Raw genomic sequence first — 20,081 nt, forward strand, 5'->3', positions numbered from 1 at the left:
AATCACGACGTGACACATAGGTTGTCATGACGTGAGCAAGGCTACAGCCCAAGCCCATGATCTTTTAGGATTTCCTTTGTATTTAAACCCCATTAACTCGATTGTAGGTTTCATTATTAGTCTCGATCACCCTTAATCCTAAAAAAAATCCTAACCTTAAACCCTTTTGGTGGTCTTGGCCCATTTTGGTGCTTTGGTAGCTTGAAGAAGAAGAAGAAGAAGAAGGTGTTATAGAGACGTCATCATCATCCTCTTGTGCACATTATGGACCTTTATAAGTGTTCAATGTTTAAAATTTATTCTTCTAGGTTGCTAGATCTAAGTCCTTGTCCCTTTATCTTCAAGTTTGAGCAAGTTAAAGTGTTGGGACTCCATAAATTTAACAACATTATGGATCCTTGAAGCCTTTTGAGTGTTATTTGGTTTAGATATTGAATTTGGTTGTGAATTGGGAACCTTGCATGTGTTTTGGGTCATTATCTTTTCCTTTGACCTAGATTGGATAGAGGACATGCATGTGCATGAAGCATTCAGGTCCATAAAGTTTCCATTTTTATGAACCTTTGGAGTCCCCTAAGGCTTTCTTAAAAGTTGGAGTGGAAGACTTAATGGATTAAGGAATCAAATCATTAATTGATTGTCTCATACTATGGTCATGACGTAACAACAAGGATGTCACGAAGTGACCATAGAGGATTACATGACTATATTGTCTTGTTATGCTCACGACATGACCAAGGAGGGTTCACGTCATGATGTGTGCTAAGTGGATTTTTTGTGACTGGTTTTGCTGAGTTGGTGAGATATGAGTTGGAATTGGGTTGAGAGTGTTCTCATAGTGTGACCAAGGGTTGGTCATGACATATGGTTCAATGCTTGATATTGTTGGCTGTTGAATTTGACCTTGACTGTTGACTTGTTGACATGGGTTGACTTTTAGTCAAGATTGATGGATTTTAGTATGTAGTTTAATCTTGGACCTTGCATGTTTTGATAGGAGTGTTGTAGCATCTTTTGCGAGGCATTGAGTGTGGTTTCATTGATTTCGAGAGTCAGGTAACTCCTCTCACTGTATTGTGTAGGATGTTAGTTGTCTTTGTGACTCTTTCATTATGTGTTGGTCTTGTTCCATTGGTATGTATGTTGGGCTGGACCCATTAGCATGTTGGGATGGACCCATTGGTATGCATGATGATCTAGGCGAATTTGTATAGTGGGTTGGGCTCATTTGATATATGGGTTGGGCCCGTTGATATGTATAGTATGCGGTATTTTGGGAAACTCACTAAGTTTTGTGCTTACGGTTTGTCGTTTAAACATTTTTTAGGTACTTCCAGTTCCAAAAGGAAGGGCTCCGCTTAACTGCACAACATCCCCTTATTATTTTTCCACGCCGATGACTATTATTTCTTCTGCTGATTTTGATACATTTGTACTATGATTGGTTTTATTATGAATTACATATGGATTTGACAATTTTAAAAATTGAAAATTTTTATCTGTATTTTTTGGATGTTACACAAATTCCTTAGCTGATTCGGGGGCTATTATCAATCTAATGCCTTACTCATTTTATATGAAGCTCGACTTGTAGAAATTAAAGAGCACGAGGACGACCATCCATATGGCAGATCGCTCAATTACCTATCCTCACGAGATTGTAGAAGACTTATTGGTGAAGTTCGGGAAATTTGTTTTTCTGGTAAACTTTGTGGTGCTAGATAGGAAAGAAGATGAAGACCTTCAATCTTGGGAAGACCATTTCTAAGCACCTCTCACTCACTTGTTGACATCCATGACTCCAAGCTTACACTTAGAGTGGAAGATGAATAAATCACATTTGGAGTGAACCAAAAAGCAAGGCACCAACAATCTATGAATGAAATATTATATGTGAATGATTTAGATGATGTGGTGGAGGACAAAGAAGAATCGGAAGGTGTCAATGAGCTAGAAGAGATCGAAACAATGATGGAGGAAGAAATTTTAGTTTGGGATCGACCTAAACTAAAAGAAGATGTGAAGCTCACAAAGCCTCGATCATCAACCACCATGATATTTGAAGTGTTTGCATTCACTACATCCAAGGTGGAATTTAAGGAAACCATTATGGATGAAGAGCTTAGTGATAAAGAAAAGGAAAGTAGTAGTGAAGAATTTACACTTGACAAAATGGATGTGGAAGTAAAGGGACACCGAGAGGAAAAGAAGACTAAAATGGATGAAAAAAGCAAAGCAGAGAAATGCAAGCACGAAGAAAACCCCAACAAAAAAAAGAAGGAAAACATGAAGAAGGCGTATAAAAGACGCGTTGCAGCCTACAAAAGAAAGCGGATGGAAATGAAGGAGAATGGGGAGATCTCACTCCCACCCGCAACAACATAAAGTTGTGAAAGAGTCCAGCTCATGACTCCTGCAAAATAAGCACTTGTCGGGAGCCAACCCAATCCTTTGGTTTGCATTTTCTTTTATTGTCTTTAATTTACTTTATGTTTGTAACATTTGCATTTCAGGTATTTCCCATTTTGCCCTCAAACTTAAAATCTTATGTATTTGGGTCCCTGGCTAGTACCTTGGGTGCACACTAGGAGTATGTTGGGCATACTGGGTCGAGAAGCTAGTTGTGGAGGCATCCACATACGTTGGGCGTGCATGGAGTACACAGGTCATACGGTCACCTAGGACAAACCCTAAATTTTAGGTTTTGAGCCATATTTAAACACCTTAAGTTGCTCTTGGACCTTCTTATAACCAGTCTCCACCTCTCCAAACCTTTAGAACAAAACCCTAATTGCCTTTTGAGTGCTTTGAGCTTGGAAGTGACCTTTATGGGTGTTTTTGGTGATCTTGAAGGAAGAAGAGCTCTTGAAAGTTGCATTGGTGTAGTTGAAGCATGTGGATCCAAAACCATTACCAACATGGAAAGCTTTTGGAGGTATAAAGCTCTTAAATTGATGGTTCTTTCTGATAGATCTAGTTAAGGCTTGATTTTGTGCATCTTAAAGTCCGTAAGTCAAGCTTGGGGGGTATGAGCTACTCTAGAAGCTAGGGATGGTAGATCTTAGAATTTTTGATGTTCCATGTGCATAAAAATGCTATCTTTATGTGTTATTTTGGACCATGCGTGACTTAGGGCTCTTATTATGGGTCTTGATGGTCAAAAACGAGTATTGGGTCCCATTAGGTCATGCAAAACTATAAACTTGCCAAATTTATGTGTTAAGACCCTAAAATGATGTAGATTTGAGGTTTGGACGTTAAGGTCTTAAGACATTAAGAACGTTAATTAGCCTTTGGGACTTTGGCCAGTATGTCGGGCGTATTCCTTAGTATATTGTGCGTATTGGATCAGCAGCCCACGTCCTGGTCAACATAGAGTACATGGAGTGTACACCATGTTGTGAACTTTTATTGGTTTTGGGTCCTTTTGAACTTGGACTTCTTTTGAGCTTTAGGGCTTAGCTAGATTTTAGGCTTTGTATCTATTTGGCCATAGTTGGACCTTAGGTTGAGAGTTTGGCCATTTTTGGGCATTGGGCCACTATATGATTATTAGGCCAAGCTAGTAGGGCCCCGTAAGGAAAAAGGTAAAATAATATTTTACCTTAGAGGTTGAGGATAATGAGTTGGGACCCCAGTTAAGGTTTGTGACCTAATTATTAATTAGGGTATTGTTTGATGATATTTAGTGTGGAGATTTTTTGGATCAACTTATTTGATTTTTCAGCAGTTTGAGGTGAGTTTCCTCTTAATGCTTTGCGGGTCGAAGACACCAATATCGACCCATAGATTATGGTTATATGTATGATAGTTGTCTGAGTGACCTTGCATGTGTGTATATATTGTATCTATGCAGGGTGAGGCCGATACCAGGAGGGGCCTAATGAGTAAGTTGAGTGGGGACCATCACATGATATAGACAAAATATGTTCCGAGTGGGGCTCAATATCGGGAGGGGCCCATTGGTTGTTGGGCATGGACCATTGTATTTTTGATATGTATGGTATGAAGTATTTTGGAGAAATCACTAAGCTTCGTGCTTATGGTTTTCAGTTTGTGTTTCAGGTACTTTCGGTTCAAAGGGGAAGAACTCGAGGTGATCGCATCGTATACACCATGTAACACCGTAAATTTCAAAACAATTTTTCATTTAAAATAATCGTTTAATTCTTAGAAACACTTGTTTAAAATCTCATTCATAATTGAATTACAAAACATAACTCCATTTTCACTTGCATATTAAACCAGGATCCTCAAAACATGACTCCTTCTCCGGTGTGTACAATCAAGCCGGTGCCGTCCCGTGATCCTGAAAGAAACCTGAAACATAACACAAAACACTGTAAGCACGAAGCTTAGTGAGTTCCCCAAAATACCACACATAACACATATTAGCCACTCGAGGCTATAACTCTATGGGTCCGTGCACCCAAACTCTGTGAACCCTCAGGTTCTAACTCTGGGAACCTTCCAGTTCCAACTCTATAAACATGCACAACATACATCACATAGAAATAATGCAGTACAACACATCACGTACATATAGCATACAAATACTCTGATCACATAACTCTGGTTACCTACTCAAGGTAAAGTATAGTGAGAAGACTCACCTGGAAAACAGAAAGCAGATATCCCCACACTTGAATCTCGAACCCACCACCGCCTAACATGTAAGGCAAATACTCTCATGAATATAACTCTCGAGACTAGAATCAACCCTATCATGGCACCCTCTTAAGGGTAAAAGACTATTTTACCCCTCTCTTGGCCCAAAGGCCACATCGCTGACCAAGCCCTAAAATTCAACGGTCAACTCTTGGTCCAAGTCAAAGTCCTCCGTCAGAGTCAACCCTCCTGGTTGACCCTGCTCGCCGAGTCAACCCGTCGACTCGTCGAGTCCCCGTGCTCAGAACTTCCCCAATCCGCGACTCAACTCGCCGAGTCACCCCGAGACTCGCCGAGTCCCACAACTCTGAGTCCACTCGCACACAACTCACCGAGTCATCCCTTGACTCGCCGATTCTCGACTCAACCAGAAAATATTTGGGACTCTTCGACAAGACTCGTCGAGTCCAAGAACAGACTCACCGAGTCTACGGCTATCTACAACCTACTCGCCGAGTTGTTCATACAACTCGCCGAGTTCCAGGCCATCTTCATCCAACTCGTCGAGTCCACCCATGTGACTCGCCGAGTACCACCGGTCTGAATACATTCAGAAGCATTCCAGGCCATGCAACTGCTCCAAAGCATAGATCTAGTCTCCTACCACTCATCCATCACGTAAAGTGGCAAACTTTACGTGAATCCAAAGAGATCTAAGCCGTTTGCACATTGGGCTAGGGTTTGGGACATGTAAGCTTCACTAAACACTCCAACACAGGGACTTTCATGCTCTCTGATTCTTCTCCCTTCCAGATCTGAGGTAGCAACCTCAGATCTAGCCTCTAGACTTCCCATTACATCCCTAGACAAATTCCCACAACCCCAAAATGAAGAAACCACATAACAACAGTCCAATAACGAGATATTACCTCTAAGAGATGCCCCAACTGCAATGTAATTCGAATCCAAGCAAAGCCCCTTGCTCCAAGCCTTCAATCTCCCAAAATTCCTTCAACAATTACTTCTCCAAGCTCCAATCCACTCAACAATGGTGCTTCTCCGCGATTTAGGGTTTTCTGGGGCTCAAGGGGTGATAAAGAGGCTGGGAGGAAAACATAATGATCTTTATATAAGGCTCAACCCCGAGAATTAGGGTTTTCTCCACTCAGCGCCTACTCGCCGAGTCCATTACACTGACTCGCCGAGTCGGCCACTTAACACGCGACCAAGTCGCGACTCTACTCGCCGAGTCCGCACATGGACTCGTCGAGTCACTCTTTCCCAATTTACTCTTTTAGCCCTTCAATTCTACTCATGATATTTCGGGATGTTACACACCATGATTTCCGCCTTATTTGATTTTGGATGTATTGGGATGATTGATTGGCATACTCTGATTTTCCTTTATGGTTTTATGAACATGTTGGTTTGATGGTATTATTATTATGAAAATGAAATTTTTGGTCTTAAAGTTTTGGAACGTTACAAGTTGGAATCAGAGTCTTGGTTTAATGGATTTGAACACACTTCCAGGTGTGTGTGAACTCAAACAGAGGATTTGGTAGATTTTTTTATAAAATAAATGTTTGATAATAAGAGTTTTTTTAATAAAATAAAGGGGTGTGGTGCATGCAATCGACCGAGCTCAAGTAAGTTTTTCCAAAATACCCATACATGTTTTTTGTTATGCTTTGAATTAAGAATCTATGAATCGCATGCTAGATTAGGGCTAAGGATTTGCTCAGGTTTGCATGATAGAATGCTAGGAGAGATGCCTTTATGTGTTACTGTCTTGTTCAAAAAAATGAACAATCAATAATCAACCAAATTGTATGAGAGGATGTGATGTTCAGGGTAAAATAAGTATAAGATGATGATCAAAGTGACATAAGTGATTTACAATGAAAGCCCTTGATGAATCTTGTGCAACTGGGAGATCGTTGGATCTATATGCCCAATAATCATTATGAAGTGATATTGATAATAATATATGATCTTATAGGGTCACACCTTTATCAAGTTGACACATTTTGTATATTTATTATTAATATGATTATTAATAAATAATATCGATTATTGTATTTTAATTAGGGAATAATTATTGATTTGTAAAAATAATAATTATAAGAGAGTATTACTAGTTATTATTTCATATGGTATGAATTAATATGTCATGCACAACATTTTGCACTAGTTGGATTATTTTGGCTTTTACCTAAAGACATAGTTTATATTTTATAAACTTGGAGTTTATAAAAAAAATCTTATTTTTTAAAAGGCAAAATTATGGTGTGGAAGGTTGCTTTTCAACCTTCCACCTTCTGTGTCTCATGCTTCAAAAGACTATCATTACTTTAGATTATTTTAATGGTTAGGCCTTACTTTTCATGGGCTATATAAGAGATGCATGAGGCTTGCATTTTTGCAAGAGTAAAGCTCTTTTTCTTTCTCGCTTTTCTCTCTAGAACTATGGGCTCTTCTTCTCTTCTTCCTCTCTCTCTTTTGAAGTTAGTTTGGTGTTTAGAAGACCTTTTGAGTTGTTCTCTTTAGTGCTTAATTGAGTTAAGCACTTCAAGGCTTATGACACTCAAGAATACAAGAAGGAACTAGCATTCCAAGTGCCTTACTCTTGATGATGGATACTTGTAGAGAAGATCATACACTTTGATCTTTTGTTATCTTCATCAACACCCCAAAACCAAGTGGGTTCAAAGGATTCAAAGGTTATCTCTAAAACATCCTATGGTTGGTTTTATTTCATTCTAACCTCTATAAACGGATCCATGATGGTTCGGTTTTGTTATCTTTAAAGTCTTTCGTTGCTAGTTTTTGTAAAAAACAAACTTTTATTTCGTATCAAAACCCAACAGTGCTATAAGAGCCATCTTTTATATGTTAGAATGATTTTTTATGTTTGATAATCTTTGGTTTTTGGAAAACAAACATGGATTTCTTTTGGTTAAAAAAAATCCATATTTGTCTTCTTTGGCAACTTCTTGGTTAAAATTGTTTATTTTTATATATAACCATTTTTCATGCTTTTTGGTTATATAAAAGTTGCCTTAAAAAAAACAAAGAGTTGTTTGGTATAATATTTGATATGTTGTTGTGTATAAACAAACCATTTGGACATTTGTGTTGTGTTTGGTTGATATTTATTTATTCATAAGATGTAATAGATAAATAGGTAATTTTTCATTTGTTGATTTGTTGTAATAAAGTAGTTAGACTAGTTGTATTCCTTTTAAATGTAACAAAATGAAGAGAAAAACCTTTTGAAGTGTTTCTTATGTCCTTTAGGAAAGACTTAATAGTTTTTGTGGTGGCTCACAAAAACTATTACTAGACATGGTTTTGTTTTATACACATTATAATGCATGCTTGTGATATTTATTTTATGTTAAATGTATGTTATGTTTTATGTATAAAAATGGTTTTTACATGTCAAATAACATTTTTTATAATATAATATCACTTGAAGTTTGAGTAAAAAATATTTAAAAGATAACATAAGATGTTTATAAATGGATATTTATAAAAATGTTTTACCGGTTACCGGTTAAAACTCATTTTTTGTTGAAAATAGTTTACTGTAAAACTTATAAATACGCAACTTTTAAATATTTGAAATGATTTAAAAGATATTTAAACTTTATATAAACTCCATGTCTTATAATATATAAGGAGTTTTTATTAAAAAGACTAAAATCGGTTTATAGTGTTATAATGACAAATAATAAAGCTAATGATTATTTTTTGCGTCGAAACTTAATATATGATATTGGTGTTTTAAACATAACACAACATGTTGATATTATGTTTTATGCATGCTAAATGAGATTTAAAACATAAGTATCATCATCAAAGTTTTGGTTTATCAAAATATGACTTTTATCATAAAATGCATAAAATTGAGTTTATAAAATAAAATGAGTTTATTCTATAAAATTCATGAAGTCATAAGTTTTTTATTGTTAAAAGGATATTTAAAATAGTTATTTTATAACTCATCCAAAATTTCAAGTCTTAAGCATAAAATAAAGTTTTATTAAGACTGTTACCGGTTCTGAAAACCGATCTACGACTAAATTTTAAAATACCGGATTTTAGTTTATAATTGATCGCGGTTAATGGCAAATAAAATAAAGTTTTATTTGGCACCTTAAAAACCTCATAACAACTTATATGAATTTTGCAAAATGGTACATGAATTGTTGGATGCATGCAGTATTCATGAGACCATGTTTTTATAAACTGTAAAACATATATAAACCTTATTTACAAAACTTCAAATCTATGAAATCCATTTAAAATTCACTTGAGATTTTTGTGCAGTTCATATAGATTTTAGGGCCACCTTATTCATTTGAGGTGTCAAAAATAGTCAAGGTTTTTTTGTATTTGCTTATGGGATAAAGGTCACATAACCATTTGTGAAATAGAACTCACATGTTTTTTAAATGGATGATTTGATCAATTTCTTATGTGATAAAGGTCGTCTAAGCATAAGAGTTTTGAGGCATAGATGGGATAAACATGTCAAACTAAACAATAGTTATTTAGGATCCCATAATCTAGGAGTTACATATCGTATGCAATTGGTAATTGCAGCCTACCGAGTTTGATTTGAAGAACATCATAGTCAATTGAATTTAATAAAGATCTAATAACATTAGATTTCCATGTGTAGTTTAGTTTGCTTTACTTTAGGAACTGATGCAGTACAAGTCTCTATTTGAGTTGACGATTATTAATCGATCATTTCATTTAGGATATTAATGTGTTCCACTTTTTCTTGGGGGGGGGGGGGGTAGCAGTGAATTAAGATTATCATAGTAATGGTGGATTGTTCTTAGAGATGAACATAGCTAAGTCTTGCAACCAATACTGACGAGTACTTGAAAATGAAAATTTTAAGTATTGGAGTAACCAAGCTCAAAGATTACTTCATGGATCATGTTATGAGTAAATTAAGATGACTATCTATCTTATTCTTTAAATGGAGATGCATGAGGTTTTATTCTACAATATGTTGTATCTTGGTTTTTCCCCAACAATTTCTGTAACTGGCAGTGATATAGGAATTAACTAGATACTACATGAGGAATAAAACATACCTATGTAGTCAAATTTTATTTGATCCTTCTTCCAGAAATGGAGAAGTAGATATCTTTGGGTCTATCGATAATTTGATGCTATCACCTAAAGTAATCGGCTGATTCTTGACTGAAACTAATGTGTTTAATTTAGCAGTTACAAGCAGTCGTCACAAATCTATGTCAGGAAACATAATCTTGAATTCTGAGATTGACTATTATACATGTCTCTAAATCATAAAAATATTATGAATATCAAAGGAATTTGAAGTCACTACTCTTAGGAATGTTTGTATCATTGTTGCGATAAGTATAGTAGTTGCATCGGACTGTCACTCATTGTTGTTCCTGGTAAGCATCGGACCAGTCAATTGTAAATGCCTAAGTGCAAGTGGGGTCTGATGGAGAATAGTGCTCGTAGCCATATAAACCCAATAATATTACTATAAAAACAGTGTCCTTTTAGGTTCACACAATAAAAAAATAAAGTAGAACTTAAAAGATATTACTTGAGGGACTTGTTTTGTTAATTAATAAATAGTAAATAAAGGAATATGGAATATTCTAGAATGATTTGAATAGCATAGATAATTATTATTAAATTTGATAATTATTTCTAGGGTTTCAAATCATTCCCCTATAAATAAAGGGGTCAAATCCCAATTTTTGGATGGATGAAAACTTAGCCTTCTTATTCCATAAGTCGGAAACCTTAAGAAAACCTAAAGACTTGATGTCACATCGCGACAATGAACATCATCATAGATTTGAGCTTGCATTGTGTTGGTTCATGGTGCTTTGCTCAGATCTGGTAGACTTTTATGCCTTGGGTGCGATTACATTAGAGGAACTCTCCTTTGGGTTCTCTAGTTCAATCAACTGGCTTGTCTTAAGAAGAAACCTACATGAAATCTAAGGTATGTTTTCTATCTATTAAGTTCTAATAAGTTGCATAGATTATTTGAGTTTAGATCCATATGTTTCGAGTGTTATATCAAATTGTTTGTTGTTTCTGCCACCATTTTATTTGTTCTAATAAGGCTTAAAACCCATCATATACTAGATGAAGATAGAGTATAGATGTATGGTTATATGCTAATGGTATTATATTTAATACATGTATGCTAGTAGATGAAGATTTAGATATGTACTTAATGAGTTAAGTACTAGATTGGTGGTAGAAGATCTCTTAATGAGATAATGAGATAGAATGTTATGTGACATGTGATGTGTAAGACTATGTTGAGACTATAACATTCACATAAAAGATTGTGAGAATGTAGAAAGATGATTCCTTTGGTAATACGATTACGATTCCTTTGGGAATGAGGTTATGATTCTTACAGGAATGAGATAATGTTTCCTTTGGGAATGGAGATAGATGCTTCCTTTAGGAATAAGATGATGGTTCCTTCGGGAATGTAGATAAATGATTCTTGCGGGAATAAGATTATATGTGGTTATAAAATATTGAGAAGGGTTCCATGACTGGAACAAGGTAAAGCTTCCTTAAAGAAATATGATATAAACCATGATGGATTAAGTGTAGATAATACATAATGGATCATTATAATACATGAGGGATTCAAGAAAAGATAAGTGGTTAGAGGATCCATGTGGGATCATAGCGAGGGGACTTAGTCCGGAAGGTTTTACTTCGGTAAGTTAGAATTATGGTATTCCCCTATATGATAAGTGAAGCTATCATAGGTGATTAGACCTGTTAGGTCTAAATAAGAATAAAAAGGAAAGGCATGAAAAGATGAGAATAGAAGTAGACGTTGAGAAAAGATGTGAGCAAAAATAAGATGAGATGAAGAGAGGGGAGGAAGTATGCCATAGAATGAGATAGAGAGTACGAGGTACGAGAGAGAGAGAGAGAGAGAGAGAGAGAGAGAAAAAGAAAGGGAGAGAAAGAAAGAGAGAGAGAGAGAGAGTGAGAGAGAGAGAGAGGTATAGAAAGAGGTTTAAAAAGATTAGAACAAGAGAAAATAGAAGGGGGTGAGAAGAAAGGATAAGATGAACATATAAGTAACTAAGATAGAATATGAATAGAGCATGAAGTGAGCATATGAAGATAGAGTATGAGATGAGTATGAAAGTATATGAGAATGCATGGGGTGAGATAGAGTAAGAGAAATGAAAGAAAGAGAAAGAGTAGTACAATATAAATACATGAGATTAGATTAAAATATAACTCACCAAACTTGTGGCCTGATGTTGTAGATTTTTTCATGTGTTGCAAGTTCAACTAGTAACCATTCTATGAGAGGAGGTAGGAGCACCAGGATTTGGATTAGAAGTAGTTTTTATATTCAATATACGATGTTGCTTTAAATGATGATTATGGATTTATTGGAAACCCGAATGTAGCCTGGGATGTAGAATGTTTTTGAGCTTAGAATTTCATATTTGTTAGAAAACTCTGATAAATCCCTAAATATTTAGATTGAAAAATTCATGTCGTTACAATTTGCTCATCTAATACTTAGTCCCAACAAATTTGACCAAAAGTCCAACTTGGTCAGAAAGTCAACAATCCACGTCATCTCACTACGACCAACACATGATCGCGGCTCTACTTACTAGGCGTTAAAATAGTCGCGATCTACTCGAAAGTCATGGTGCTACAAGGACTCAACACACTATGCGAACTTCACATATATGCCAATTTTCATCCATGTCTTAATCCGTTAAGACATAAGATCTAAACCTCCATAACTCATAAAAATGTAGTCTTAATGGATAGCGTTTCCAACTTTATCCATTTGCATGTCCTTAACATCATAAATCCAAGTCTATGTCAAAATGGGACCAAAAATCTCTTAAACTCCTGTATAGACCAAATGGCAAGATGAACTTCTCATCATCTTATCACAATGGGTCCCGAAGAAACAAAAACACAACCTTTAAGGTTGGAATTCTTCAAACTTCAACCAAACATTAACTAAAGGACCAAAATATAAATACAATCATAGATCTAAGCTTAATAACACATAAAGCTTCAACCTCAAAGACTTATAATGGTCCAGAAGGTGATCAAAAGGTTAATCTAACATGTTTCTTTCTTCCATGCTTCACCAAATACACACTATTCTCCTTAAAGGTGCATAAACAAGCATGATAAGCTCAAATATCAAAGAGGGGGGGCTAGGGTTTGATGTAAGTGCTTTGAGTGTGATAGATACTGAGGGTGGAGCAAATCCTAGGCATCACATCCTTTAAATAGGGATCAAAGTCCGAGATCTAGGGTTTTGGGCCCTAACAACTACATGTCGCTAAACCTAGCCTTCACGACGCTACAGATAGCACGCCCATCGTGACGCAAGTCAAGTCTAATCTCAGTGTGATTTTCATAATTTTCCAAAACTCAAATTACCTTACACAATTCTTCAATTTAATATTTCACACCTGAAAAGTAGGTGTTACACTTCCTACTTATTAGATTAAGACAAATATCAAAATCAAGAGAAAAAATTAAGAAAAAAAAAATTAATAGATTCCACGTATTATTAGTTAATATGAATAGACAGATAGATAGAAACAAAATTTATGAAGATATTTAGTTTTCTCTTCCTACGTCTCAAAATACGAAATGTGCTATTATAATTTTATTTTTCTCATAACATTTTTTATCTTTCTTAAAAATAATAAAAACGTAAAATATAAAATTAACCACATCCGTTTATATCCTAAGATCATGAGATATGCCGACCATTTGACCATAAAAAAAATACTCATCACCACTATCACATCACTTTTTGCACTTGATATACCCACCACACCACACCAACAAAATAATGTATTTTTTTTAATTAAGTAATTTATATTTTTTTTATTAACTAAAGCAAATAAAAACACTAGATTTTCATTAAACTAAATATTATATAGCTCAAAATATAACTAAAAAAAAGGGAAATTTAAACATAGAAAAGAAAAGTTACACTAATTTAAATAATAAGAAATTTACTTAGTATATAATTTAATTTTCATCTTTAAAATCATTTTCAAGAATTGTGCATCTCATTCCAAGCATTAACGTTTAGGGTTAAGTTGGGATTTTTTGTATTGTTTCAGCGCCTCATCGATTACCTCGAAGTCGTTACTCTTATCTAAATGTGTTTATCTAAATGTGTTTTGAGTTTTGTGTAAATATGGTTGAACTTGATTTTTTTAACATCATGTGAAAGTCATTTTTAGTAGATTATTTTTTTATCAAAGGATTTTTTGATACAAAGAAGATGTTTGGGATTGCTTTTAAAATAACTTTTTGAGTTTAGCTTTTTCAAAAAGTTAAAAAATTCAAAAGATGTTTGGGAATTAGAAAATAAATTTTCGCCAAGAATAACAAAAATGATATTTCAAAAGTCATGAAATTGTATTTTTTGTGATTTTTGACTTTTTAAAAGGTAAAGACATTCAAAAGTCAAGAAATATCATCCAAACATTTTAAAAAATAAACTTTTAACTTTTACTTCTTAAAAGAACTTTTTTTTTGAAACGGCAAACGAATTAAGTGGAAGCCTACTCGCAATATTTCAACAAGCACCCCGAATTCGAGCTCTATTACTGGGCAAACACAGCCCCCATAGGGATTTCCGGGGGGAAATTCCCCACATGTGACACTACAAGAAATGGTTTAAGGGAATCGAACTCCCAACCTCACGTCCCACATGGGTATAAAACTCAGTGCATCAACCCAGCTAGCTAGGCTTTTTAAGAAAATAACTAGAGATGAGCATCGGAACCGGCTCGCCCCGAACCGAAACCGACCCAGGAAAAGAACTAGGGATGAGCATCGGAATCGGCCCAACCCGAACCGGAACTAGCCCAGGAACCAAATTTGGTGGAAAATAGAAAACGAATCGGACTGCCGGTCTACCGGTTCCGATTCTTATCGTGTCTTCAGTGTTGGTACCGGTCTTCGAGAAATAGCAACATATGGTTCTAGTTTTTGTCGGTTCCCGGTTTCAAAAATCCACAAGAATGTCATCCCGATCCCACCCCATCGGTTCCGATTCTCGAACTTTTGAGTTTACAAATGAATCTCAAACACCCCGTGATTCTTTTTCTTTCCAATTGTTGGAGAGGTGTTGCTGTGGACGGCCGTGATGGCCTTGCCACCCGGCCACAGTACCCTTAATAATTACGACCATTCGGCTGTAACTGCCAGTGCCATCCGTCGTGTAAAAGTAAAAACTCCTCGTTTTGTTTCTCCCTATCTTAAATGGGAATACCGAAACCGACCTACCTCTGAATCAACAAGAACCCAATTGCATGGCTCCACCCGGAATCAAAAGGCCGTATGTGACTACAACATTCCGACATGTGTCTTTTCCGCTAACTCCATATCAAGAAAAAGTGAAAAATCCAATTTCACCTCTCCTTTACAGAACCTCATTATAAAACCCTCCACACCCTGTCTTTGGATTCTCCATCTTGCCTTCACACAACTTTTATCTTTACATACACACAAGATTCGGTAATCTTTAACTTTAAGCGTAATACTTAAGCAAAGCATCGATCCATGCCTGTAGAATCCGCGTTTAAAGGTACTATAAACGGCTGTTAATCTTAATTTCTCTTTTATTTTTATTTTTTGTGTTTCTAGTTCAATTGGAGTTTAGCAGTTGAATTGTGGTCCAAAAATGAATGCAGCAATCGAGAGCGACGAGAATGTGTTGCAAAAGCACGTTGCTTTCTTTGATCGTAACAACGACGGTGTGATTTACCCCTGGGAAACTTTTCAAGGTCGGTTCATTCGATTTACTTCGAAATCTCTTTCCCATGTATTTTGATTTCTGTAATGATTCCGAAGTGTACATAAACTATCAATCAGCAATTCCTGTGTTAATTTGAGAAATGTGTTTTTTATTTTTTCAATTTCATGTGATTAGGGTTTCGAGCAATTGGGAGTGGAATTCTGCTATCCTCAGTCGCTGCTCTCTTCATTAATATGGGTCTCAGTGGAAAAACTCGCCCTGTATGTATCTTATCTTATCTTTCTTCCTTTCTTTTTCAACTCGTTGCATGATTATGAGCTTATTATGAATGAATTTTCAATTAACCAATATTATATTGCCGTATTGGGATCACAAATCTAGGTTTTTTTATTTGGTTGAAACAGGGGAAGAAGTTCCCCAATTTACTCTTCCCGATTGAGATCCAAAACATCAATATGGCAAAACATGGCAGTGATTCTGGCGTCTACGACACTCATGGAAGGTATATGTCATTTTACGTAGTTTTCATACCACAAAATGCTTCTTCTTTCACCCTTCAATGGCAGATTACCGTCAATTCTATGTCAGCCGTTGGATTATTCAAACAAATTTAACCCACATATTTTTGTTTTACGTATGTGTGAATCGAATCTAAGGATACACTTATCCCACGTGTTTTTAAGGTTTGTTCCTTCAAAGTTTGAGGAGATATTCGAGAAGTATGCACGAACGAATTCAGATGGGTTGACAGCAGATGAACTCAACGAATTCATCAAAGGAAATAGGGAACCAAAAGACTATGGAGGATGGTGATTAACAACTCATACTCAAATCTTACATGTTGCATCATTTTTTTATTTTTTTTAAACAAAATGTTATTCAAATTTGCAGGATTGGAGGGTTTACAGAATGGAAGATCTTGTATTATCTGGGTAAGGATGAGAAGGGATTATTGAAGAAAGATGTGGTTAGAGGTGTTTATGATGGAAGCTTGTTCCATAAAATGGTGGAAGAAAAGGAAAAGGCTAAAGCGTCCAAGAAGAAACACATGTAAAACTCTTTACTGTTTTATAAAGATTATGTTGAAGATGATGAAGGATTATTTAGGGTTTTTTGTTTTTGTTTTTTCGTTTTGCAGTGATAAGTAAAGTGAAGGGTGAAGTTGGTGTGTGAATTTTATGTGTGGGAAGAACATTGAATTGTGTAAGTAATAATTTTATTTGAATTTTCTTTATCTTCTAGACCTTGTAAACATTAAATATAGATTGAAAGAGCTTGATCTTAAAATTATAGTGTTGTGTCGTGTATTAAAACGAGTTGAAATCTTTTACCCAAACCTGTTTTTGAGTGGCGGGTTTATGTCAGATTTGTGTGTCGTGTCGGTTTCTGTATGTTATAATTTTTTTATTTGTTTTTAGTTGGATCTATATCGTAGTTTTCTCTAATGATATGGTTGAAACTTTGACAATCATTTTTTATATTGATAAATATAAATTGTTACAGTTGAAATATTATGTTTGTGTTTTGTAAGAAAAAGATTTTGCCTATTAGCATGTCTAAGATTTTACTATTTGAGGACTCCATCGAGGATTTATGAAAAGTGTTTTATGATTTGAGGAAGTCTTTCTAAGATTCTCATTGAAGTGGAGAAAAAGGCCTTTATAAAGGTTTCTTTTTAAACAATTGTCTTCGGATATAATCGGCTTAAAATAACTAGCCCTCAACTATTAATCTAAAAAAAATACCCTTAAGCCACCCTAGTAAATAACTACATATATAAATTATATAACTTTATTATGAGGGCAAAAGAGGTATTTTATAATGATTTTTTATTATATATTTTATATATTTTTATTTAAAAATAAAAATTTATAATAACAATAAGGGCCTAACTCGTCTTAGGTTTTTAAAGATATTTAATTCTTGAGAAAGGACATGTAACTTATTAAATCACCACGAGACAAATTAAATCGAGGGTTGTTGCACCTTCAGTGAATAATTAAATATATAAATTATATAAGTTTGTTATTAAATCACCATGAGAGACTAAAACCAAATAAAGGGTTGTTGCGGGAGTCATAATATAAAATACTGAAATATAAAATTAATCCATACCAGTAGGTTGTGGGGTGAATCATTCCTCACGGTGGAGCGATTTTATGATTTTATCCGTTCATTCCTCCTAACCTCCATCTACTGTCAGTGTAACATCACTTTTTCTAAATTTCTTTTTATTTTTCTATCTTTCTCATTAATTAAACTAAAAATTTTAAAACAGAATAAAACATAATATTTTTCAATTGAAAAAAATTAATAAAAATAAAAAAATACATGATAATTATAAAAAAACAATACATAATTAAAAAATCCTAGATTTCTAAAATAAAATCCTAAACTTTCAATCATATTTTTTTTATAATTTTCTTTCATTATGCCTAGAATACTTGACGAATTTAGAACATAAATCAATGTGGTTCACTATTAAGTGAAATTGATAGAAATGAAAGAGTACAAAAAAAATATATTAGTAAGGTCAGATTATAATATTGTATAAGTAAAAAGAAAAATCTAAAGTTCTTACATTTGTAACATATCAAGTATTATATCTTAAAATATGCTCATAACTTTATCAGAGGTTGCTGGGGAGTGAGAAGAACTTTCGGAGAAGGCCAAAGGCTGCTGACGGTGTCAAAGGTTGTAGTCGGCATGAATGGTGATTGTCTGATCGTCAATTACCCGATCAACCTTGTGCCCTTGCGTGTGTGTTCGTGAAACGTTAACGTGAAGGAGGAACGAAACGGTACCATCAATCCCAATTCTCACGTTTAATTGTTTTTTAGTTTTTTTTTTCGTTATCTGATTTTAAATTGTATTGGACTATTTTGTAATATGTAATATTATAAATGGAATGAGTATTTGTGCTACTAAAATATAAGATTAGAAACCTTGATTTGCTTATTTTTTCGAAATACAATAAGGCAGGTCACTCCATATATTTAAGGTATTTCCAAAAATCATTTTTATATATTTAATATAAAAAAAATTTAAAACTTAGGTACATCAAGTGACCAACATAAGCCCTTCACGGACTGTCGTTGCAGTCAAATGGTTAAGTGGATTGAGAAAAATAATATATATCATGGTCATGTATCTCCTGCTTTACAGTAGAACATTTTTGTTCTCTGGTTTCTCATATAATATACAAATTTTCATCTAGGTATTGTTTGCTTTCTTCCTTCTCTCATCTGTTTACCATGTGTGTAACACTCAATTCCATGTATGAATTTAATTCCAAATTGTACATAATTCCTTTTGGTCACAGCGTGGTGAACCCTTTAGGCCACGAAGTTTAATGGACCACCACGACATGGTGGTGTTGATCCACGGCGTGGTGGGGGCTAGTGGAGAAAACCCTAATTTTTAGGGTGTTACAACCTATATGATAATATGATCTCCTTAAGTCTCAAGAATTGGCCTCTGGATCAGCCTCCATTCCCCCAAATCGTTCCCTGCAACCCTAATCATCTTTCCCCCATTTTTGAGCTAGTTTTGTGCCTTTTGAAGCTAAAGAAGGAAGAAGGTTGAGGAATGAAGCAAAGATCAAGCAAACAAGCCCTCATTCTTCAGTTTGGCACTCTTCTGGACCTTTGTAGGTGTCCAAGACTCGATTTTTATCATTTCAAGTTGTTAGATCTTTAGTTTTGTCCCTTTAGGTTTTTGTTCTTGAATGTTAGAATGGTTAGACCTCATAAAGTTTACAACTTTATGAATCTCAATGTTAATATGACCTAGTAGTGTCTTGGATCTGGACTATAATCAATTTTTGATGTCATGTATAAACATTAGGTCATATATCCTCATTTTGACCTAATATGGGTTAAAGACACGCATTGGGCATGTATATCTATAAAGCACCAACCATTAGGAAGGTTTATATGTTAAAATCACTTCTGGAAAGGATGGAATTTGGGCTTTAAGGTTTAAGTGCTTATTGGTTAAGCCCTTGTATTATTAAGTTTTATGGATTGGGTTTTGGACCTTTTTGGGTAGTCCCAATGGATAAAATTGGAAACTTTATCCTTCTAGATTATATTTTGGGCTAAATCTGAGCTTTAGAGCTCTTGGAATCGAAGAAAATGGCTAAATGTATTAAGTTGTTGACTTTTGACTTTTCAATTTGTACAAGTTTGACCTAAGGGGTATTTGAGGTATTTGGAGTTGTATCTAAAGATTGGTCACTATTTGATGAATAGGTGGCGGGTTGTAACATCCCAACTCCCAGAAGCTTCGAAAGTGGTTCTTTTGAAGAAGGCTTGAAGCCTAAGGAGCTTGGAGCAAAGAGAAGCTTGTGGATCTGACTCTACTTCATCTTGGCATCATCTTGAAGGTAACAAGCCGTTATCTTGACTTCTCCCTAGCTAAATCTCATCATGCATAGGTTTAGGGCCATTTTTAGCATATTTGTGAACCATTTAGGGTATTGGTCATGATCTGAAGTGTTGGGTTTTGAGCAATTTAACACTTCCTAAGTGTGCATGCAACCCTAATAAACCTTGGATCTATGTTTGTCTAAATACATGCAAAATAATAATTTTCCAAGGTTTATAACCTATCTAACATGGCATGGGGAACATTTCAACATAAAAGAGTTAGA

At 35.0% G+C, this 20,081-nt stretch overlaps 1 protein-coding gene across 2 annotated transcripts; it reads left to right on the plus strand.

The window, feature by feature from the left end:
• The first annotated feature begins 15,059 nt into the window (after window positions 1-15,059).
• Window positions 15,060-18,250, plus strand: LOC145041265 (putative peroxygenase 4). Of its 2 annotated transcripts, XR_013680008.1 has the most exons (8): window positions 15,060-15,256; window positions 15,363-15,455; window positions 15,602-15,687; window positions 15,832-15,929; window positions 16,111-16,236; window positions 16,319-16,477; window positions 16,566-16,630; window positions 18,061-18,250. XR_013680008.1 is itself a non-coding variant. In XM_078989278.1 (7 exons), the coding sequence occupies exons 1-7, from the start codon at window positions 15,232-15,234 to the stop codon at window positions 16,573-16,575; spliced, it is 597 nt and encodes a 198-aa protein (XP_078845404.1). In that variant the 5' UTR covers window positions 15,061-15,231; the 3' UTR covers window positions 16,576-16,791. The 2 variants fall into 2 exon arrangements, 1 of the variants encoding a protein (XP_078845404.1); XM_078989278.1 differs by lacking the exon at window positions 18,061-18,250 and having other exon boundaries at window positions 15,061-15,256; window positions 16,566-16,791.
• Window positions 18,251-20,081: the final 1,831 nt, after the last annotated feature.

Source organism: Lactuca saligna, chromosome 4 (genome assembly GCF_052625555.1).
Source record: "Lactuca saligna cultivar CGN05327 chromosome 4, ASM5262555v1, whole genome shotgun sequence".
NCBI classification, from domain to species: domain Eukaryota; kingdom Viridiplantae; phylum Streptophyta; class Magnoliopsida; order Asterales; family Asteraceae; genus Lactuca; species Lactuca saligna.

What these genes read in the sequence shown, in the direction of transcription:
- LOC145041265 (XM_078989278.1), top strand. Translation starts at nt 15,232, where the DNA reads ATGCCTGTAGAATCCGCGTTTAAAG. An exon ending in CCCCTGGGAAACTTTTCAAG is followed by an intron (nt 15,456 to 15,601) that starts GTCGGTTCATTC and finishes TCATGTGATTAG; the next exon opens with GGTTTCGAGCAATTGGGAGT. An exon ending in TCAGTGGAAAAACTCGCCCT is followed by an intron (nt 15,688 to 15,831) that starts GTATGTATCTTA and finishes TGGTTGAAACAG; the next exon opens with GGGAAGAAGTTCCCCAATTT.